An 18,061-nucleotide genomic window follows, 5' to 3' on the forward strand; every position below is an offset into this window, starting at 1 on the left:
CCACACATACAGTTGCTGTTTATGTTGTTGAAAAAAGGTATTTGCAATGAATAAGTCATTGGTCTTGCAAAATTCTGTCATGCCATCACTGTCATCATTTCTATCACCAAAGCCATATTTTCCAACTACTGATCCTTCTTTGTTTCCAACTTTCTCATTCCAATCACCAATAATTATCAATGCATCTTGATTGCATGTTTGATCAATTTCACACTGCAGCTGGTAAAAATCTTCAATTTCCTTATCTTTGCCATTAGTAGTTGGTGCATAAGTTTGAATAATAGTTGTATTAACTGGTCTTCCTTATAAGCATATGGATATCATCCTATCACTGACAGAATTGTACTTCAGGATAGATCCTGACATGTTCTTTTTGACGATGAATGTGATGTCATTCCCCTTCAACTTGTCATTCCCAGCATAGTAGACCATATATTTTCTGACTCAAAATGGCCAGTACCAGTCCATTTTAGCTCACTAATGCCTAACATAGATCTTTACACATTCCATTTCATTTTTGATGACTTCCAATTTTCTGAGATTCATACATCATACTTTCCACATTCCTATTATTAATGGATGTTTGCGGCTGTTTCTTCTAATTTTGAGTCATGCCACATCAGTAAATGAAGGTCCCAAAAGCTTGACTCCGTCTATGTCATTAAGGATGACTCTCCTTTGAGGATGCAGCTCTTCCTTAGTCATACTCTGCGTGCCTTCCAACCTGAGGGGCTCATCTTCCGGCACTATATCAGACAATGTTCTGCTGCTATTTGTAAAGTTTTCACTGGCCAATTTTTTCAGAAGTAGACTGCCAGGTCCTTTTTCCTAGGCTGTCTTAGTCTGGAAACTCTACTGAAACCTGTCCACCAAGGGTGACCCTGCTGGTATAGGAAATACCAATGGCAAAGCCTCCAGTATCACAACACACAAGCCACCACAGTGTGACAAACTGACAGATGCATGGTGGATTTTTTTTTTTCCTGAATTACAAGTTTAATTGTTGTATTAATCAATTGTAATTTAGGGGAAAAAAATGAAGGGAGAGGGTGGTATTTGTTCAGAAGACAACTAAACTAAAAATGTTCTAGAACTACAAGTTTTATGGAAGAATTTTTAATAAACACATGTACCAAATTTTTCCTCCATCATAAAATAAATTTATTTTTTCTTATTAAAATACATCAATTTAGTCATTTCCCTTTTTAAAAATAGGTAACATAAATGTGTAACTTTCTTTATGACTTCCCAGGAAAGGTTTAATGGTGGACGTGTCTTTTCTTCCATCTTCCTTTCGGCTGGAAATCTAAAAATGAGAAGAATTATCTTTGATGGTGTTTTTGTCTTATTCTGCCTCTTAGGTGGTAAGTTGTTATAAAAGCACAAACCAAAAAGTGGGGAAACTACTTAAGAATTTGCAGAATTGCAATATAACTACGTAGAGAGTAGGTTTAAATAAGAAAGGTATGGTGCTTAAGACTTGAGTAAGCACTGACCTAATAAGAGCTACCATTTACTAAGCACTTGCCATATACCAGGTACTGTCCTAAACATTGCTTTAATCCTCATGACAACCCTATGAGTTAAAAAAAAAGTGCTGTTATTCGCCACTTTACAGATAAGGAAACTGAGCTAGTAGACGCTGGGCTATGTATTGCTATTATTATTGTTCCACCTAAAACTAAACAGATTAGGCTGGGAAAACCAAAAAACCAAACCCATTATTGCTTCAAGTCAATTCTGACTCATAGCAACAGGGTAGAACTGCCCCATAGGGTTTTCAAGGAGTGGCTGGTGGATTCAAACAGCCAACTTTTGGTTGGCAGTCAAGCTCTTAAGCCACTGTACCACAGGCTGGGAGCCCATGTAAGCATGGTGAAGCAAGTAAATTAATTAGAACAAAAGAAGCATAGACAGGAGCCTTCAAGCACTTCTCCTATTATAAGTGCTCTTTTCCACCAGTTCCAACATCCTACAGATAAGGAAACTGAGCTAATAGATGGTGGGCTATGTATCGCTATTATTATTGCTCCACCTAAAACTAAACAGATTAGGCTGGGAAAACCAAAAAACCAAACCCATCATTGCTTCAAGTCAATTCTGACTCATAGCAACAGGGTAGAACTGCCCCATAGGGTTTTCAAGGAGTGGCTGGTGGATTCAAACTGCCAACTTTTGGTTGGCAGTCAAGCTCTTAAGCCACTGTGCCACAGGCTGGGAGCCCTTGTAAACATGGTGAAGCAAGTAAATTAATTAGAACAAAAGAAGCATAGACAGGAGCCTTCAAACACTTCTATTATAAGTGCTCTTTTCCACCAACTCCAACATCCCTTCATTTATAAAAGAACAACATAAAGGAGATAAGAGTTTTCAATTCCTTTTAGATAATTATTAAGACCCAAGATAGGTACCCTTTGTTGCCCCTCAAACTAGGTGATGTGTATGAAGGTAATGCCTCTGATCAGTCCCATTCTTGCACCATCACGGAAATCCTTCCCGTCAGTGAAATGGTGAGATGGTAATGAAACTCTACCCTGAACCCAGGAGTAAACAGGGCAGAATCTGGTAGAGTCATTAGATGGTTAACCCTATACTAGGTTTAGAGAAAGGAGCAAGCAAACTTGATGTGCATATACACCACCTGGGGATCTTGTTAAAAACTAGATAATGGCAAATTTGGCAACAGATATTGGTGATGGTTGCACAATATGATTGATACCTTTGGTGTCAATGAATTGTACACATGATAAATGCTGAATTGGCAAATGCGTTATCTCTATTTTTACCAAAAAAAGTACATAATGTTGCAGAAGGCCTGGGAGGACCAAAGAGTTTGTGTTTCCAACAAGCTTCCAAGTGATGCTGATGCTGTTGGTCAGGAGACCACACTTTAATAGAAAGAATCTGCAGGGCACTACAGAGATAGATAAAATTCTAAAATGTGAGACGTGGAGACTTCCAGTACCAAATATCGGGGTCACCAACTCAAGTGCCTAAACTGTTTGAGAAGGTGATATAAATGAGGGAAGCCAACCAGCTATAAAGCAAGAGGAAGGCTCTAGCTAAAGGGCGGAAGCCAGTACCCAGATGCACCTGATTTCTCCCTGTCAGAAAGGAGAGCCCAACATGGCCAAGTCTTCTGTTCCTTTAAGAGAAGCCAGAAATCCAGGTTTTTCAGAGAACATTCTCAACTTTTATACGTTAGCAACTAACACAACTTTTTAAAGCTCTATGCAAGTTAAACGCACAAGGTCTGGCCCACAGACCCCCATTTGTGGCCTCTGCTTCCCACACGACTCTCACTACTGTGCACAACAGAGTTCTCACTACCCCTGTGCAGAGACGACAGCGAGCTACTCCACCTGCCCCGCTTGGGTCTCTGCTGCATTTAAGTCCTCAAAGTGCTCTCCTATAAAGAATATGGAGGGGAGCATATGAATAGGTGAAAAATCGTAAGAGAACAACTTCAGTGTCTTGGATATCTTGAAAAAATGACCCAGAGAGGGAACTGTACTAATTTTGCTGGGCACGCAGGGAACTGCATTCATTTTGTGAGGCAAAACAAGAAAATTCAGCACAAAGAAAATTTTGTTGTTGAAACTTACTTCTACTTCTCAAAACTGCCCAGAAAGTGTTATTGTTGGTGTTGTTAGGTGCCATGGAGTTGACTCACGACTCATGGTGACCCCATGTGACAGAGTAGAACTGCTCCGTAGGGTTTTCGAGACTACTTTTCAGAGCCAGACAGCAAGGCCTGTCCCCCAGGGCGCCTCTGGGTGGGTTTGAACCACCAACCTTTAGGCTAGCAGTCGAGCACTTAACCATATACACCACCCAGGGACCTGTCCATGAAGTAAGGGGTGGTTACTTTTAAAAAGATCAGCAGCATCATGATTTATAATATCTGTTTAAATAATTATGTACCAAAACCAAGCCAAACCTGTTGCCACTGTGTCAACTCTAACTCACAGCGACCCCATTTGTGTCAGAGAATAACTGTGCTCCATAGGGTTTTCAATGGCTAATATTTTAAGAAGTAGATTGCTAGACATTTCTTTGGAGGATCCCTGAATGGACTTAAACTGCAAACCTTTTAGCTAGCAGCCAAACACACTGCACCACCCAGGGACTCCAAATAATTATATACATGATTTATAATATGTGTTTAAATAATTATATAAGTATATGATAAATTGAGTATTCCCACTAATAAAGTCATAAAATAGAATAGCAAACTTCAGAATTAATCAAGTAAGGAAATTATTTTACACATAACCCGAAGCTTTCAATTTAGTTGTCAAGTCAGAATATATCATGTGTTAGATATGTCAATAAAACCAGCAGTAAATTTTCAGACAAAAAGAGTCTGGAAAAAAGCTATCAGGTATCGAACAATTACATTCAGCAAAAGACCTAAAAGTTAAGGTGTTATTTCCAGCTGTAGTGAAGAATGTCAGGGCCAAAGTTTTAGAAAGAAGAAGGCTTTGGATGTTGGGTATGTGATCAGAAGGCAGAGGGTCCATCTGGGAGGGAAAGAAAGAAGCTGGAGCAGATCTCACTCAGGAAAGAGTCCAGGGCCTCAGGCAGAACAGAGGAAGATACGGCTCCATGAGCCCTCCCCACCTTGGTGTCCTCTTAGCACCAAATGTCTGAGTAATGCACTGGGTCTGTGAGGGCAAGCTGTCAGATTGAAAAATCCAAAGTCCAGGAGGAAAACTCATACAGAAATGAGTTGAAGAAGCAAGTAGTCCTAATATTCAGGAAGTCCGGCAAGATGAGGGTACCATCAGGTTTAGAATCCATAAAAGGTATGCAACTGTAGTGACATGGTGTACTTCCTGAAAACAAGGGCTTTGGATCCCAACAGACCTCTGTTTTCCTCATCTCTGCCTCTTGAGCAAGCTACTGAAAATCTTAAGGCCTCAGTTTTCTTTTTAGGTGAAATGTGGGCAACTGTAACACCTGTCTCAAAGATTCATTGTGGGAAATGACTGAGCTAGAACATGTAAATCTCTTAGCAGAGTCCTTGGCATAAGCTCATTGTTGTTAGGCACCACCGAGTCAATTCTGACTCAAAGTAACCCCATGTGACAAGAGTAGAACTGCCCCATTGAATATTCCAGGATATAATCTTTATGGGAACAGATTGCCAGGTCCTTTTCCTGCAGAGCTGCTGGGTAAGTTTCAATTGCTAACCCCTTTTGGTTAGTAGTTGAACAATTAACTGTTGTACCACCAGGGCTCCTTGGCATAAGCTTAGTTCTTAAAAAATATTTGTTGGCTGATAATTGATTATGGATTCAAAGACTGTCATGGTCAGTCAGAGAACCAGTGTAGAATTTCCTAAATGTCTTTAGAGAAGGTTGTCTCTGAGATCAATTAGCTTCTTCAGAGAAACAATTTTCTAATAACACTTAACCCCTCTAACCCTCAACACGGCAGACCAAAACCAAACCAAGCCCATGGCCACCAAGTCGGTTCCGACTCATAAAGACCCTATAGGACAGAGTAGAACTGCCCCACAGGGTTTCCAAGGAGTGGCTGGTGGATTCGAACTGCCAACCTTTTGGTTAGCAGGCCAATGCTTAACCACTGTGCCACCAATTTGGCAGAGGGAGATATGAAATACATTGCACAAGATGTCTATTAAACCCTTCACTGAGTTATCAATGAATAGGATTGACATGGCAGTGGTCTTCATATACATAAGGGAACAGTAAATATTATACTAAGACAAATTGTAGCTCAATTTCAGAGACTCTTTTAACAATCTAAGCTGCTTATTGATGGTGACACACTCTCTGCCATTGACCAAGGCTTCCTACAAGAGTTGTTAAAAAGCAGATTCCTGAGTTGGGTAGAACCAGTGGTTCTCAAACAGGAGTCCAGACATCTACATCTAAAGTCGTATGCCCTTAGCTGTTTTTGCCTATTTAAATACAAATTCCTGGGCCCTATCTTTTGCAGATTCTGACTCTGTAGGTTTGTGGGGGCTCTGGGAATTTCTGTTTATTTTTAACCACTCGAATAAATCTGATGCACGGTCAAACTTAGAAAACAATCTTCTAGATGATATCATCCAATCTTACATATGTTGACTCAGTTCAGAATCTCTGGGCTCTTTCTACATAACCAAAATGAGCCGTGGAATTTGAATATTGGATATTGAAAATAACCAATATATAAGAATTAATCAAGCACTAAATATTCATGGAGGACCCACTATATGTAAAGTGCTGCCTTAGGCATTGAAATACAGTCCAAGTAGTGGCCATACAGCTGAAATTAACTAAATTTTCCGGCTAAATAACTTTGGTTTAACTTAATCAAACACTGAGGAACTGAAAATATTTTAACTAATTGAATTGTTTAGACAACCTAGCATCATTTCATTTCTGGAAACCCTGGTGGTGTAGTGGTTAAGAGCTATGGCTGCTAACCAAAAGACTGGCAGTTCGAATCCATCAGGCGCTCCTTGGAAACCCTACGGGGCAGTTCTCCTCTGTCCTATAGGGTCGCTATGAGTCAGAACCAACTCGACGGCAATGGGTTTGGTTTTGGTTTAGTACTATTTTTGATTAGTATCTGTTCACGGTGCTTCCAACACATGAACATAATAAATGCTTTGATATTTTCCCCGTTAAATTCTCAAAATCAAAATAATTTTAATTTATGAGATTTAAAAACTTAATTTAAAAATTACTGCTTGCATTTCAAAGTTGAAAATAACTGCTTTATTTTTGGATCTCTCTCTTTCTCTTTTTATCTTTCAGTCTCTATTTCCTTTTTCCCCTTATTTTTCTTCCCTGTACTAGGAGGAGATGTGAGTGTGATTTGTAGAGAATGCAACCTGTCACTCCCCTTCCATGGATGTCTCTTAGACTTAGGAACCTGCAAAACAAAACCTGGTCAGTTTTGTATAAAAGAGATCTACACTAAACGTAAGTCCTGACTTTTAAAAAGAAAATTATTTAAAATAAGCATAGGAAAAATTCTTACCTTATGGCAAACATTCATTGAACACTTACTACATGCCAGGTACTACACATTACACTAATAAAAAACCGTAACCAATCAAACCCATTGCCATCGAGTCAATTCCAACTCATAGTGGCCCAGTATCACAGCAGCGTCCAAGCCACCACAGTGCGACAAACTGACAGAGACATGGTGGAGTTTAGCCTGGTCCCTGCAAACTATGCATTAATTTTTCCTGAGGATGCGAATGGTGAGAATGAGGCATTATATAGATTCACTAGGAATGTGGGCTCTGGGTCAAAGTACTTGCATTTGAATGTTGGCTAAACCGCTCATTAGCTGTGTAACTTTGTGCAATTACTTCGTCTTTTTATGCCTCAGAATTCTCATCTTTAAAGTGGGGATAGTGACAGGATCCAGCTCATGTCAGGGTTATGTTAGTGTAATCATAATAATTATTATGATTACACTAACATAACCACGATATCCTCACATCCTCACAAAAAATTACTACATAATTTGCAGGGCCCAGGCTAAAATCCACCATGCCTCTGTCAGTTTGTCGTACTGTGGTAGCTTGCATGTTGCTGTGATGCTGGGAGCTATGCCACCAGTATTTCAAATACCAAAGAGTCACCCATCGTGGACAGGTTTCAGCTGAGCTTCCAGACTAAGACAGACTAAGAAGAAGGACCTAGTGGTCTACTTCTGAAAAAAAACTGGCCAATAAAAACCTTTTGAATAGCAGTGGAACATTAGCTGATACAGTTCTGGAAGACAAACCCCTCAGGTTGGAAGGCACTCAAAACACAACCGGGGAAGGGCCGCCTCCTCAGAGTAAAGTCGACCTTAATGACGTGGATGGATTCAAGCTTTTGCAGCCTTCATTTACTGATGTGCCACGACTCAAAATGAGAAGAAACAGCTGCAAACACCTTAATAATCAGAACATGGAATGTATGAAGTATGAATCTAGGAAAATTGAAAAATGTCAAAAATGAAACAGAACACATTACACTTGGCAAAACTGCTGCAAAAGAGCTCTTTAAAATGTTGAAAAGCAAAGATGTCATTTTGAGGACTAAGGTGCACCTGACACAAGCCATAATATTTTCAATTGCCTCATATGCATATGGAAGACCGAATAAGGAATAAGTGAATAAGGAAGACCGAAGAAGAGTTGATGCCTTTGAATTATGGTGTTGGTGAAGAGTATTGAATATACCATGGACTGCCAGAAGAACGAACAAGTTTATCTTCGAAGAAGTACAGTCAGAGTGCTCCTTTGAGGCAAGGATGAAGAAGTACAGCCAGAGTGCTCCTTTGAGGCAAGGATGGCAAGACTTCGTCTCACATACTTTGGACATTTTATCATGAAGAGACCAGTCCCTGGAGAAGGACATAATGCTTGGTAAGACAGAGGGTTAGTGAAAAAGAGGAGGCCCTCAACAAGACGGGTTGACACAGTGGCTGCAACAATGGGCTAAAGCATGGCAATGATTGAGAAGACGGTACAGGACTGAACAGTGTTTCTTTCTGTTGTACACAGGGTTGCTATGAGCAGGAAATGACTCAATCGCACCTAACAACAGCAGGGAAAAAGGACAATGCAGGACCCCTTGTCGAAAACTTATTAAGAAATTCAAGACAGTAATAGCAGAGCCTTAAACCAAGTGGGTTCCTTCTAAGCATGGCGCTTTGTGCAACATCACAGTCTGTGATGGTTAATATTATCTATCAACTTGGCTAGGTCATGATTCCTGGTGCTGCGTAGTTATCCTCCATCTTATGTGTTGTAAATTCTAACCTCTAGGTGTTAATGAGGCAGGTGGATTAGTGTAGGGTCTACCTTGGGTCACAGCCTTACAAGAGGGCTTGCACCCATACTCTGATGTAGGGGGAGTTTCCTTGGGTGTGTAACCTGCATCCAATATGTATATATGGATGCCCTGGCAAGGCTCTCTCTTGCTCTGTATCCTGCATCTGGCTCATCTGGCCTCCAGTTCTTAGGACTTGAGCCTATTGTCTGACATGCTGATTCTGGGATTCACCAGCTTCTACAGCCCTGTGAGCCTGACCTACTGACTCTGGGATTCCCCAGCTTCTATAGCCTCATGAGCCAACAGCCTACCAACTGACCTGCCACTTGTGGGTTCACCAGCTTCTGCATCCATGCGAGTCAGAAGAAGACTCCAGCCTGATGCCTGACTCATGGATTTGGGACTTTCCAGGCTCCAGAGTCACATGAGCCATTTCTTTGAAATAAATCTCTCTATATACATTTACATATATATGCTTTACTGGTTTTTCTTCTCTAGAGAACCCAGCCTAAGACAATAGTCTCACACCCATAAAGCCAATCTTGCCCACATGGATTAAACAGCTAAACATAAAAACCCAAATGATGAAAAGATTAGAAGAAAATACTGGAGGACCTATGATTAAGCTTGAAAGAGAGGAGGCCTCCTTAATACTCAAAATGCAAAAGTTATAAATAATAAATTTTAATATATCAAAATTTAAAAAATTATAAAATGGACGATAACCCCAAAGTCTATAAAATAAAGAAGAAACTGGTTGAAAAGTATTTGGATCATAGGTAACACAAAAAATTAACATCCAAAATAAATAAATAACTTCTAAAAAACAATTTTTAAAAAGACCAACAACCAGAATGGGAGAGAAACTTGTGACAGGAAATGTAAAGGCAAATCTCAGAAGAGGAAATATCAATAACATAAAAACATAAAATGCTGCTTAATCTCAGGAGTAAAAATCAAGAACATACAAATCAAAAGAATAAAATGTTTAGCCCATGGGATTAGCAAAAATTGTAAAAGTTTTATAATATCAAGGGTTAGTGACAGTGTAAGGAAATGAAAACTGCCATACATTTCCAATGACAGTTCAGGTTGGTTTAACATTTTCTTAGATCCCTGGTGGCACAGTAGTTAAGAGCTTGGCTGCTGACAAAGGTCGGCATTTCAAATCCACCAGCCACTGCTTGGAAACCCTATGGAGCAGTTCTACTCTGTCCTATAGGGTTGCTATGAGTCAGAATCAACTCCGTGGCAATGGTTTTAGACAGTTTGTAATTCCCATTAGAATTTAAAATGAGCACACCCTTCTACAAAGCAATTCTACTTCTTGACGTACACCTCAGGGAAATATTTATGTGTAAACACAAAAAGACATGTATTAAAACTATCATTGCAGCATTATATTTTAATAGTTAAATAACTGAAACAACCTAAGTGTTCTACACACTAGATGCCAGTAGTATCTCCCCAGTTGTGACATGAAAAATGTCTCTGGACATTATTAATGTCCCCTGGGGGCAGGGGGAGCAAAATCATCCCCAGTTGAGAATCACTGTTTTGTTGAGTTTCTGATCGTCACACATTTTGCCACCTCTGGAGAACTGCTCCATGCACTGATGCTCAGGGTGGTAGGATTACGGAAGTTACTGTCACTTATTTAGTACTTTGCATATTTTCTACAGTGAACATGCATTACTTCTGTAATCAAGGGAAAAAATTAAGTGAGATCAAGGACAGCCCTCCATTTCTGAGAAGTACTTACACATCTCAATGACTCTTCTGTTGATTCGGGTAAAACTGTAGGGTGATTATCAAGAGGCCTCCAAACAGCAAACACCTCAGAAATTTCTACACAGTTAATGACAACTGCATTACTTTTATCATCTGAATTCAAAGCTATTTTGCTTTACCATTTCAAAGCTTGTGTAATGCAATGTACCTACTGGATTACTTTTTTGGTTGGAATTCTTAAAGGCAAGATAAGGCATGTCATTCTTAGTGGTAGAGGCTCTAGATGTGTATCATGATAAACCAAGAGATTTTGCCTTGTTTTGCTTTTTTAATCTGTCAGCTGAACCATCTGTGTCCAGGTAGCTTGTACCTCCCAAGGTATATTCCCTTACCTCTGCCTCTTTTGTTTCCCTCAGTTGGCATTCAATGGTATTCCGTAAAAGGATGTACAAGGCACCACAATCAGTGTTTCAAGAGAATTGTGACAACTTATGAAGTTCACTCTACTCACTGCTGCCATAAACCTTTCTGTAATTTCTGAGCCAGTGGCCCATATGCAGATTGTCTGACTGATCCATCAATCTCATAGCCTGACCCGGTTATCACAAGATGGTAGCCACCGTCAATTAGCCCTCTACGAAAACCTCAGATCTTTGCAGGATGTAGAGGTTATAATCTGAAATTGCCTTTGGTTTTCAAGGCGACCACTCTTGCCCACACCACCTCTTGACTCATCTCGGAAATATCCCTTTCAACACCATCTTTCTCCTTCCTCTTTCTGCTTAATTCCCCTTTCAGCCACAGGAGGTCTCAAGGTTATGAAGAAGTAAAAACGTTAGTGATTACCCCGGTCAAACTACGCATATCATCTCTAATTAGTTTATTCCCCTAAATATTCCCATGCTCCAAAATCGAGTTACAAATGAATTGTATCACAAGATACCAAGTGACTTGAGTGTGTTTGTTTGGTTTCCAAAGCAAAGTGACTTGCTTCTTCTGAGTGATTTATGTTCTGGGAGAAACTGACTTAACAAATAACGTAGGAAAAATAAACTATGAATCAGCAAGCCAGGCCTGTGGGAGCAATGAATCAAAATGGCAAAGAGCTGAAGCACTTGGGAAGGTTGGCACTTACATCCCCCATTTGTCTGGGATTTGTCCAAATTCCGAAATTTCCTTAAGTACAACTAAGTGGTTTGGCTCATCTAATTTTGGCAAATTAATCAATACAAAGTAAGAAGGTGAAAAGATTGACTCCCTCCCATAAAGAATTTAAAAGGAGTATGAATATGCTTTGAAATACATTTCACACTTTTTAATGTGTTGCATATTTTATTATTCACATTCAGTGCCCTACATTTGCAGCTTGGTTATTGTTTTTAATTTAAAGTTGTCCTTCTATTTTCAGGAGTGTGAAAAACCCAAAGATAAATAATAAATGTCAATAAATTGTCTTTTTTTAGGACCATCATCTCACACAGTGGGCCCCCAAATGTTTTTCTATAAATTTTGAAGAAAAACAAAGATTAAAAAAAAAAAGAACCCAAAGAAACCAGACTTCCTTGTCCTGCACTCATTTCAGCTATATTCCTTAGACAGTATTTGTGAACCCACTAAAGCAATCAAGTTCTTCAACCCGAGATTTTAAACTCAGTTACCCTATTCTGTCATTTTTTACATCAGTTACATTGGTAAACAGCACTTACCCTGATCACTGAACTTCACGGAGAACCATCTTTTCCTCCTCCCTCCCTGCCACCCCTCACCCTCTTTCCTGTGTGTGTAACATTATTTATCCAGCCTCGTTCTCAATTCAGGTGATGTACTGGGAAGAGAAGTAGGAAGCAGGGGCTAGTTTTTGTTTTGCGGCACTAACAAGCTATTGACCTTGGCAAGTCACTTTGACCTCTCTGTGCCTCAATCTGCCCACCTATAAGACAAAGAGGATTGGATCACATCATGTCTTAGATCCATCCCTTGCAGCTCTAACATTTTATGACTCAACATCGTCTAACATCTCTTCACTGTGGTTTGCTTAGATTAAAAACAAGACTCTTTGCTGAATATAACCCTGGTGGCATTGTGGTTAAGTGCTACAGCTGCTAACCAAGAGGTGGGCAGTTCAAATCTGCCAGGGGCTCCTTGGAAACTCTATGGGGCAGTTCTACTCTGTACTATAGGGTCGCTATGAGTCAGAATTGAATCGACGGCAGTGGGTTTGGGTTTTTGCTGAATATAGCTCATGATATAGGTCCTGGCATATGATCAATGCTAAACCAGCTCTATGTTATCCAGAAAAAACAAGGAGATATACAAGCCACGGCAACAGTGACTGTCACTGATGGCATTCACCTGCAGGGCAATTTGACCCCAAAGTCACAAGAAAACACTGATTTTCACATCTTTTATGTGGAAGGCTGAATAATGCCCCCAAAGATGCCCATGTCCTTATCCCAGGAACCTGTGAAGATGTTCCCTTACATGGCAAAAAAGACTGTGCAGATATCATCAAGTTAAGGGTCTTGAGATGGGCAGATGATCCTGGAATATCCCGTGGACCCGATGTAATCACAAGGCTCCCTTTAACAGGGAGGTGGAAGTGTCAGAATCAGAGAAGGAGATGCAACTGTAGAAGAAGAGATCAGAGAGAGAGAGAGGTTTGAAGGTGCAACACTGCTGGGTTTGAAGATGGAGGAAGGGGGCCACAAGCCAAGGAATGCAGGCAGCGGCAGGGGTGGATTAACCAGTCAGCAAGGCACAGGTAGGTTTACAGTAAGCACAGTATGCATGGGCTTACTTGTGTTTCCGTACTAATCTGCAGTGCACAATTTCACCTGGGTTTCACCACTTCCCTGATGTGGTGAAAAACAGGTGAAATTATGCACTACAGATTAGCAAGCAAGCACAAGTAAGCCTGTGCATATCTTGCTTATTGGGTAATCTGTCCCTGACTGGCAGCCTCTAGAAAATGGAAAAGGAAAGGCAACAAATCTCCCCTAGAGCCTTCAGAAGGAATCCAGCCTGCCAACGCCTTGATTTTAGCTCACGGAAAGCCATCCTAGACTTCTATGCTCCAGAACTGTAAGGTAATAAATTTGCATTGTTTTAATCCACTAAATTAGTAGTCATTTTTTCAGCAGCAAAGGAAATGAACACGCTTGATCATGCAATGCATGTTGTGACACTCTTCCTCCACACAGGTTGATACATCCAATAGTTGATTTACATGGGATCTGATTTCAAGAGAGGCAACTCAGTGTCATATTGTGTTTCTTTCATTCTAAAGGATTTCTCAGTCTTACTTTCCCTGGAAACACACAAATGGCCTAAAAAATACTAAATCCATTGCCATTGAGTCAATTCCAACTCATAGCACCCCTACAGGACAGAGAAGAACTGCCCTATATGGTTTCCAAGGCTGTAATCTTTACAGGAGCAAACTGCTTCTTCTTTCTTCCATGGAGTGGCTGATGAGTTCGAACAACCAATCTTTCAGTTGGCAGCCAAGTGCTTTCACCACTGCACCACCAGGGCTCTAAAGATGGCCTGCAGGCATACAAACATCTTTTCAGCTTACACCTCCCGATCATGCCCTTATCCATTCAAGATTTCTTCAGTTGACAATTTTATTCTTTTTATGTCCTAACAATAGAATACCAAATCAGCCTGAATTTTATATATTTCTAAGACATCAAATCAAAGGGCTAGTGGATCTGAGGGCCTCCCTTCTGTGAATACCAGGTTGCTTGCTTCTTGATTATATGTTTTTTTCTGCATCTGAAATAGAAACCTCAGCGATAAATGCCTCTTAATTCATTAAAAAAAAAAAAAACTCAGCAATTATTAAGTAGACAGGGGGCATCTGGAGGATGTGGCAGGAAAGAGATCAAAATTATTCTATTAGCAAAGCAGAGAAGTAGCATCTTTGCCTGCTAGAACTCAGTTACTAGGTTTTCTAAAGTCCTGGAAAGCACAAGTTTTATAATTGAGGTAGCCATTGCTGTTTTCCCCATTGTACTGATGAGACCTCCTTAAAGTGCTGAAGAGCAAAGATGTCACCTGGAAGACCAAGATGCACCTGACCCAAGCCATGGTGTTTTCGATCGCATGACATGCATGTGAAAGCCGAAGAATGAATAAGGAAGACCAAAGAAGAATTGATGCCTTTGAATTGTGGTGTTGGCAAAGAATATTGACTGCCAAAAGAACAAACAAATCTGTCTCAGAAGAAGTACAGCCAGGATGCTCTTTAGAAGCAATGATGGCGAGACTGCATCTTACATACTTTGGACATGCTGTCAGGAGGGATCAGTCCCTGAAGAAGGACATCAGGCTTGGCAAAGTAAGGGTCAGCAGAAAAGAGGAAGGCCCTCAATGAGATGGATTGACAAAGTGGCTGCAGCAATGAGCTCAAGCATACCAATTGTGAGGACGGCACAGGACCAGGCAGTGTTTCGTTCTGTTATGCACGGGGTTGCTGTGAGTCAGAACTGACTCGACAGCACCTAACAACAACACAACAACCAATGAGAAGTCTGAGCCTCCGTGGCTGATAGGTGGCAGAGTAAGAATTTCTGGTGAAATGCCATGATATCTTCCAAACCAGTTGCCAAGTTGATTCTAGCTCACGGCAACTCCACGTGTGACACAAAAGAACTTGCTCCACAGGGTTTTCAATGGCTAATGTTTTGGAAGTAGATCACCAGTGTTTTCTTCTGAAGTGCCTCTGGGTGGACTTGAACCTCCAACATTCTGGTTAGCAGCTGAGTGCGTTAACCGTTTGCACCATCTCACTCATCCATAAATGTTATCTCTGAGAGAACCACACGAATGGGCAAGAAGCTGAGCCTCAAGGAAGGTGTTCCTCAGATTCCTTAGGCTATGCTTCAAGCCCTTGAAGGAAACACAGGCACAAAAAAACTGAAGGAAATGGGATGGCTGATGACTAACCCTGAGCTTCATAGCAACTCTGGGTCTGACTAAGGACTTTGAACAGGAAGAAATACTCAGTTAGATAATGAAGAGTTAGATAATGAAGAAGAGTTAGATAATGATGAAGAAAAGTCTGGAAATATGAATGTTGCAAGCCACATAAACACGGAGCCATCTTTAGTTCCTGATTTTCCATGGTAAAGGACTTCATGGGCTAATGCCTGTATGGCTAGAACTGCAGGCTGACAGAAGATGTTAGCAACATGGTAAAACACCCATATCTTTGGGGCAGTCTGGGGACACGTTAGGACTGACTGTTCAGAGTAGTGCAAGCTCCCTCTCCCAATGGCTGACTCATATGCCAACAAAGTCTGCAAGTGAAGATTCTAGAGGTGGATATACTTGCTGGCAGACATATTTTTCCCCTCTTGTATATTTCATGATCTTTGTAGATCACCTTCAGTTTGGCTGAACCTCAAATCCTAAAGTTCCAATTAGCAGGACAAATATGGAAAGGTAAATCCACATTCTATCCTTTCCATAACTTCCTGGTGTGAGTTTATCTTCCACCTTCGCACCTCCACACCGAATAAAGGTAGTCTGTCTGCCATCACAAATTACCGTGCAGAATAGAACAACTAAGTTGAGCTGTGCCTAGCAATTTTGGTGTCAGGGCAAGCATAAAACATGCCTTCAAATTAACTTTGCAGTTCAGGTCTCTACTGGTTAAGTGCTACGGCTGCTAACCAAAGGGTTGGCAGTTCGAATCCACCAGGCGCTCCTTGGAAACTCTATGCGACAGTTCTACTCTGGCCTATAGGGTCGCTATGAGTCGGAATCGACTCAACGGCACTGGGTTTGGTTTTTTGGTTACTCACATACAGGTGTTAGTGGTATTAGTTATCATCTGGTAACTTCCTGTTTTAACTCGTTTTTCTTGCTAAATAAGTGTTAGACTTCATAATGCTACGTGCACCTGTTTTTGAATTAAGTGCACAATCACTTATTATGATCTGTGTCATGAGAACAGAGGCCTGGAGCTAAACTAAACCACAGCTGTAAGCTTTCTTCCACCATTTACCAACTGTGTAACTTTGGGCCATCACCCAACTTTTTGAACTTTAATTTACTTATTTGTAAAATGGGGTCAATAGCATCCACTTCACTGGACCTTGCAGAGAGTCTGATACCTGATAAATGCCCACCCCTAACACTGTTCTTTCTTCCTCTATGCCCTGAAGTCTATAATCAAGAAAGTAGGACTAGAGAAGATAAGCAAAAGTAGCAACACTAAAAATGGAAGTGTTCAGAGGACGGTGAGGCTGTAGTGGTTATAAGAGGCTATGCTGGGGAGGTGAAACTTGGATTTTTTGGTGAGTATGGGGATCGGACTCATGGCTCTCAAACCTTTGAGAGCATTAGATCATCTAGGGCAGCTTGTTAAAATGTGGGTTCTCAAGGCCCACCTGCAGGCAGTCAGTAGTTTGGGCAGGAGGCCAGTGATTCTGTTGCAAATAGTGCTCAGCCCACATGCTGAGGAGACACTAGCTTAGGTTAGTGGAAAACTGTGCAGGGCATTCTGAGGGTGCAGTGTAGGAATGCCCATGGAATAGTGATCTGTTTAAGTACAGGGTTCGCGTGAAAAGTCTCAGGAACCACAGGCTATCTACACAAAAAAATCATGCAATTAGTGTTAAATTGCTGAATGATCTCTCACAGCAAGGGAAACTGCGATGGTCAACAGAAACTGTGATGGTCAACAGAAACTGCTCATTGGTGCCCCACTTCACGCAGCACCCAGGGTATGCACATGGTACCCAGGGCACATGCCCTACCTGCTATACCTGAGTTACCTCTCTGCTAGCAGCTAAGGAGAGCATTGAATACCCAATAAGTGGACTGTGGCTTCGTGGGCAAGAATGAGAAAGGAGTGAATATGCACACTGCTTGGGTTGTAAAGACCCCAATTTCATAAGGAAGAAAGTCACAAAGCCTTGGAAAAAGAGAGAAGCAGACAGATCCACGGAAGGGAGAGTTATCTTAGTCTGCGTTCTCTAGAGGAGCAAAACCAGTGAAGCAAACATAAATATAGAGAAAAATTTACTTCAAGGAAATGACTCATGCAATTGTCCGGCCTGGCAAGTCCCAAATCCTTGGGTCAGGCAGCAGGCTGAAGACCTCTGCTGGCTCTCATGATTGCAGGGGCTGATGAACCTAAAATCTGTAGGTCAGGCAGTAGGCAGAAGGCCTCTTCTGGCTCACAGGGTTGCAGAAGTTGGTGAATCCAATATCTGCAGGTCAGGTGGTAGGCAGATACTTCTGCAGGCTTACATCTCAAGAATCGGAGGTCAAGCAACATCCATTTATATATTGGAGGCAGGCCACACCCCTAAGGAAACTCCCCTTTCAACTAAGTGACTGCTCACATAAGATCACAAAATGGAAGGTGATTACCGAGTATCTGCCAAATTACTGAGTATCATAGTCTAGCCAAGGTGACACGCAACATTAACCACCGTAAGACTTAAGACAATCACAGACAAAGGGAGTAGAGCAGTGACTTGGTAAAATTCATTATCCCCAAACAGCCATGTGGTCTT

At 41.0% G+C, this 18,061-nt stretch overlaps 1 protein-coding gene across 1 annotated transcript; it reads left to right on the top strand.

Annotated features, from left to right (window-relative positions):
* Nucleotides 1-6,709: 6,709 nt before the first annotated feature.
* C9H9orf57 (chromosome 9 C9orf57 homolog) lies at nucleotides 6,710-16,336 on the top strand (the record flags this gene model as incomplete). Its single annotated transcript, XM_023545295.2, has 2 exons — nucleotides 6,710-6,941; nucleotides 10,946-16,336. Coding segments are annotated over 2 exons (357 nt in total), but the record flags the coding sequence as incomplete, so codon positions are not given.
* Nucleotides 16,337-18,061: the final 1,725 nt, after the last annotated feature.

The sequence above is a fragment of the Loxodonta africana genome, chromosome 9 (assembly GCF_030014295.1).
Source record: "Loxodonta africana isolate mLoxAfr1 chromosome 9, mLoxAfr1.hap2, whole genome shotgun sequence".
Lineage (NCBI taxonomy): Eukaryota > Metazoa > Chordata > Mammalia > Proboscidea > Elephantidae > Loxodonta > Loxodonta africana.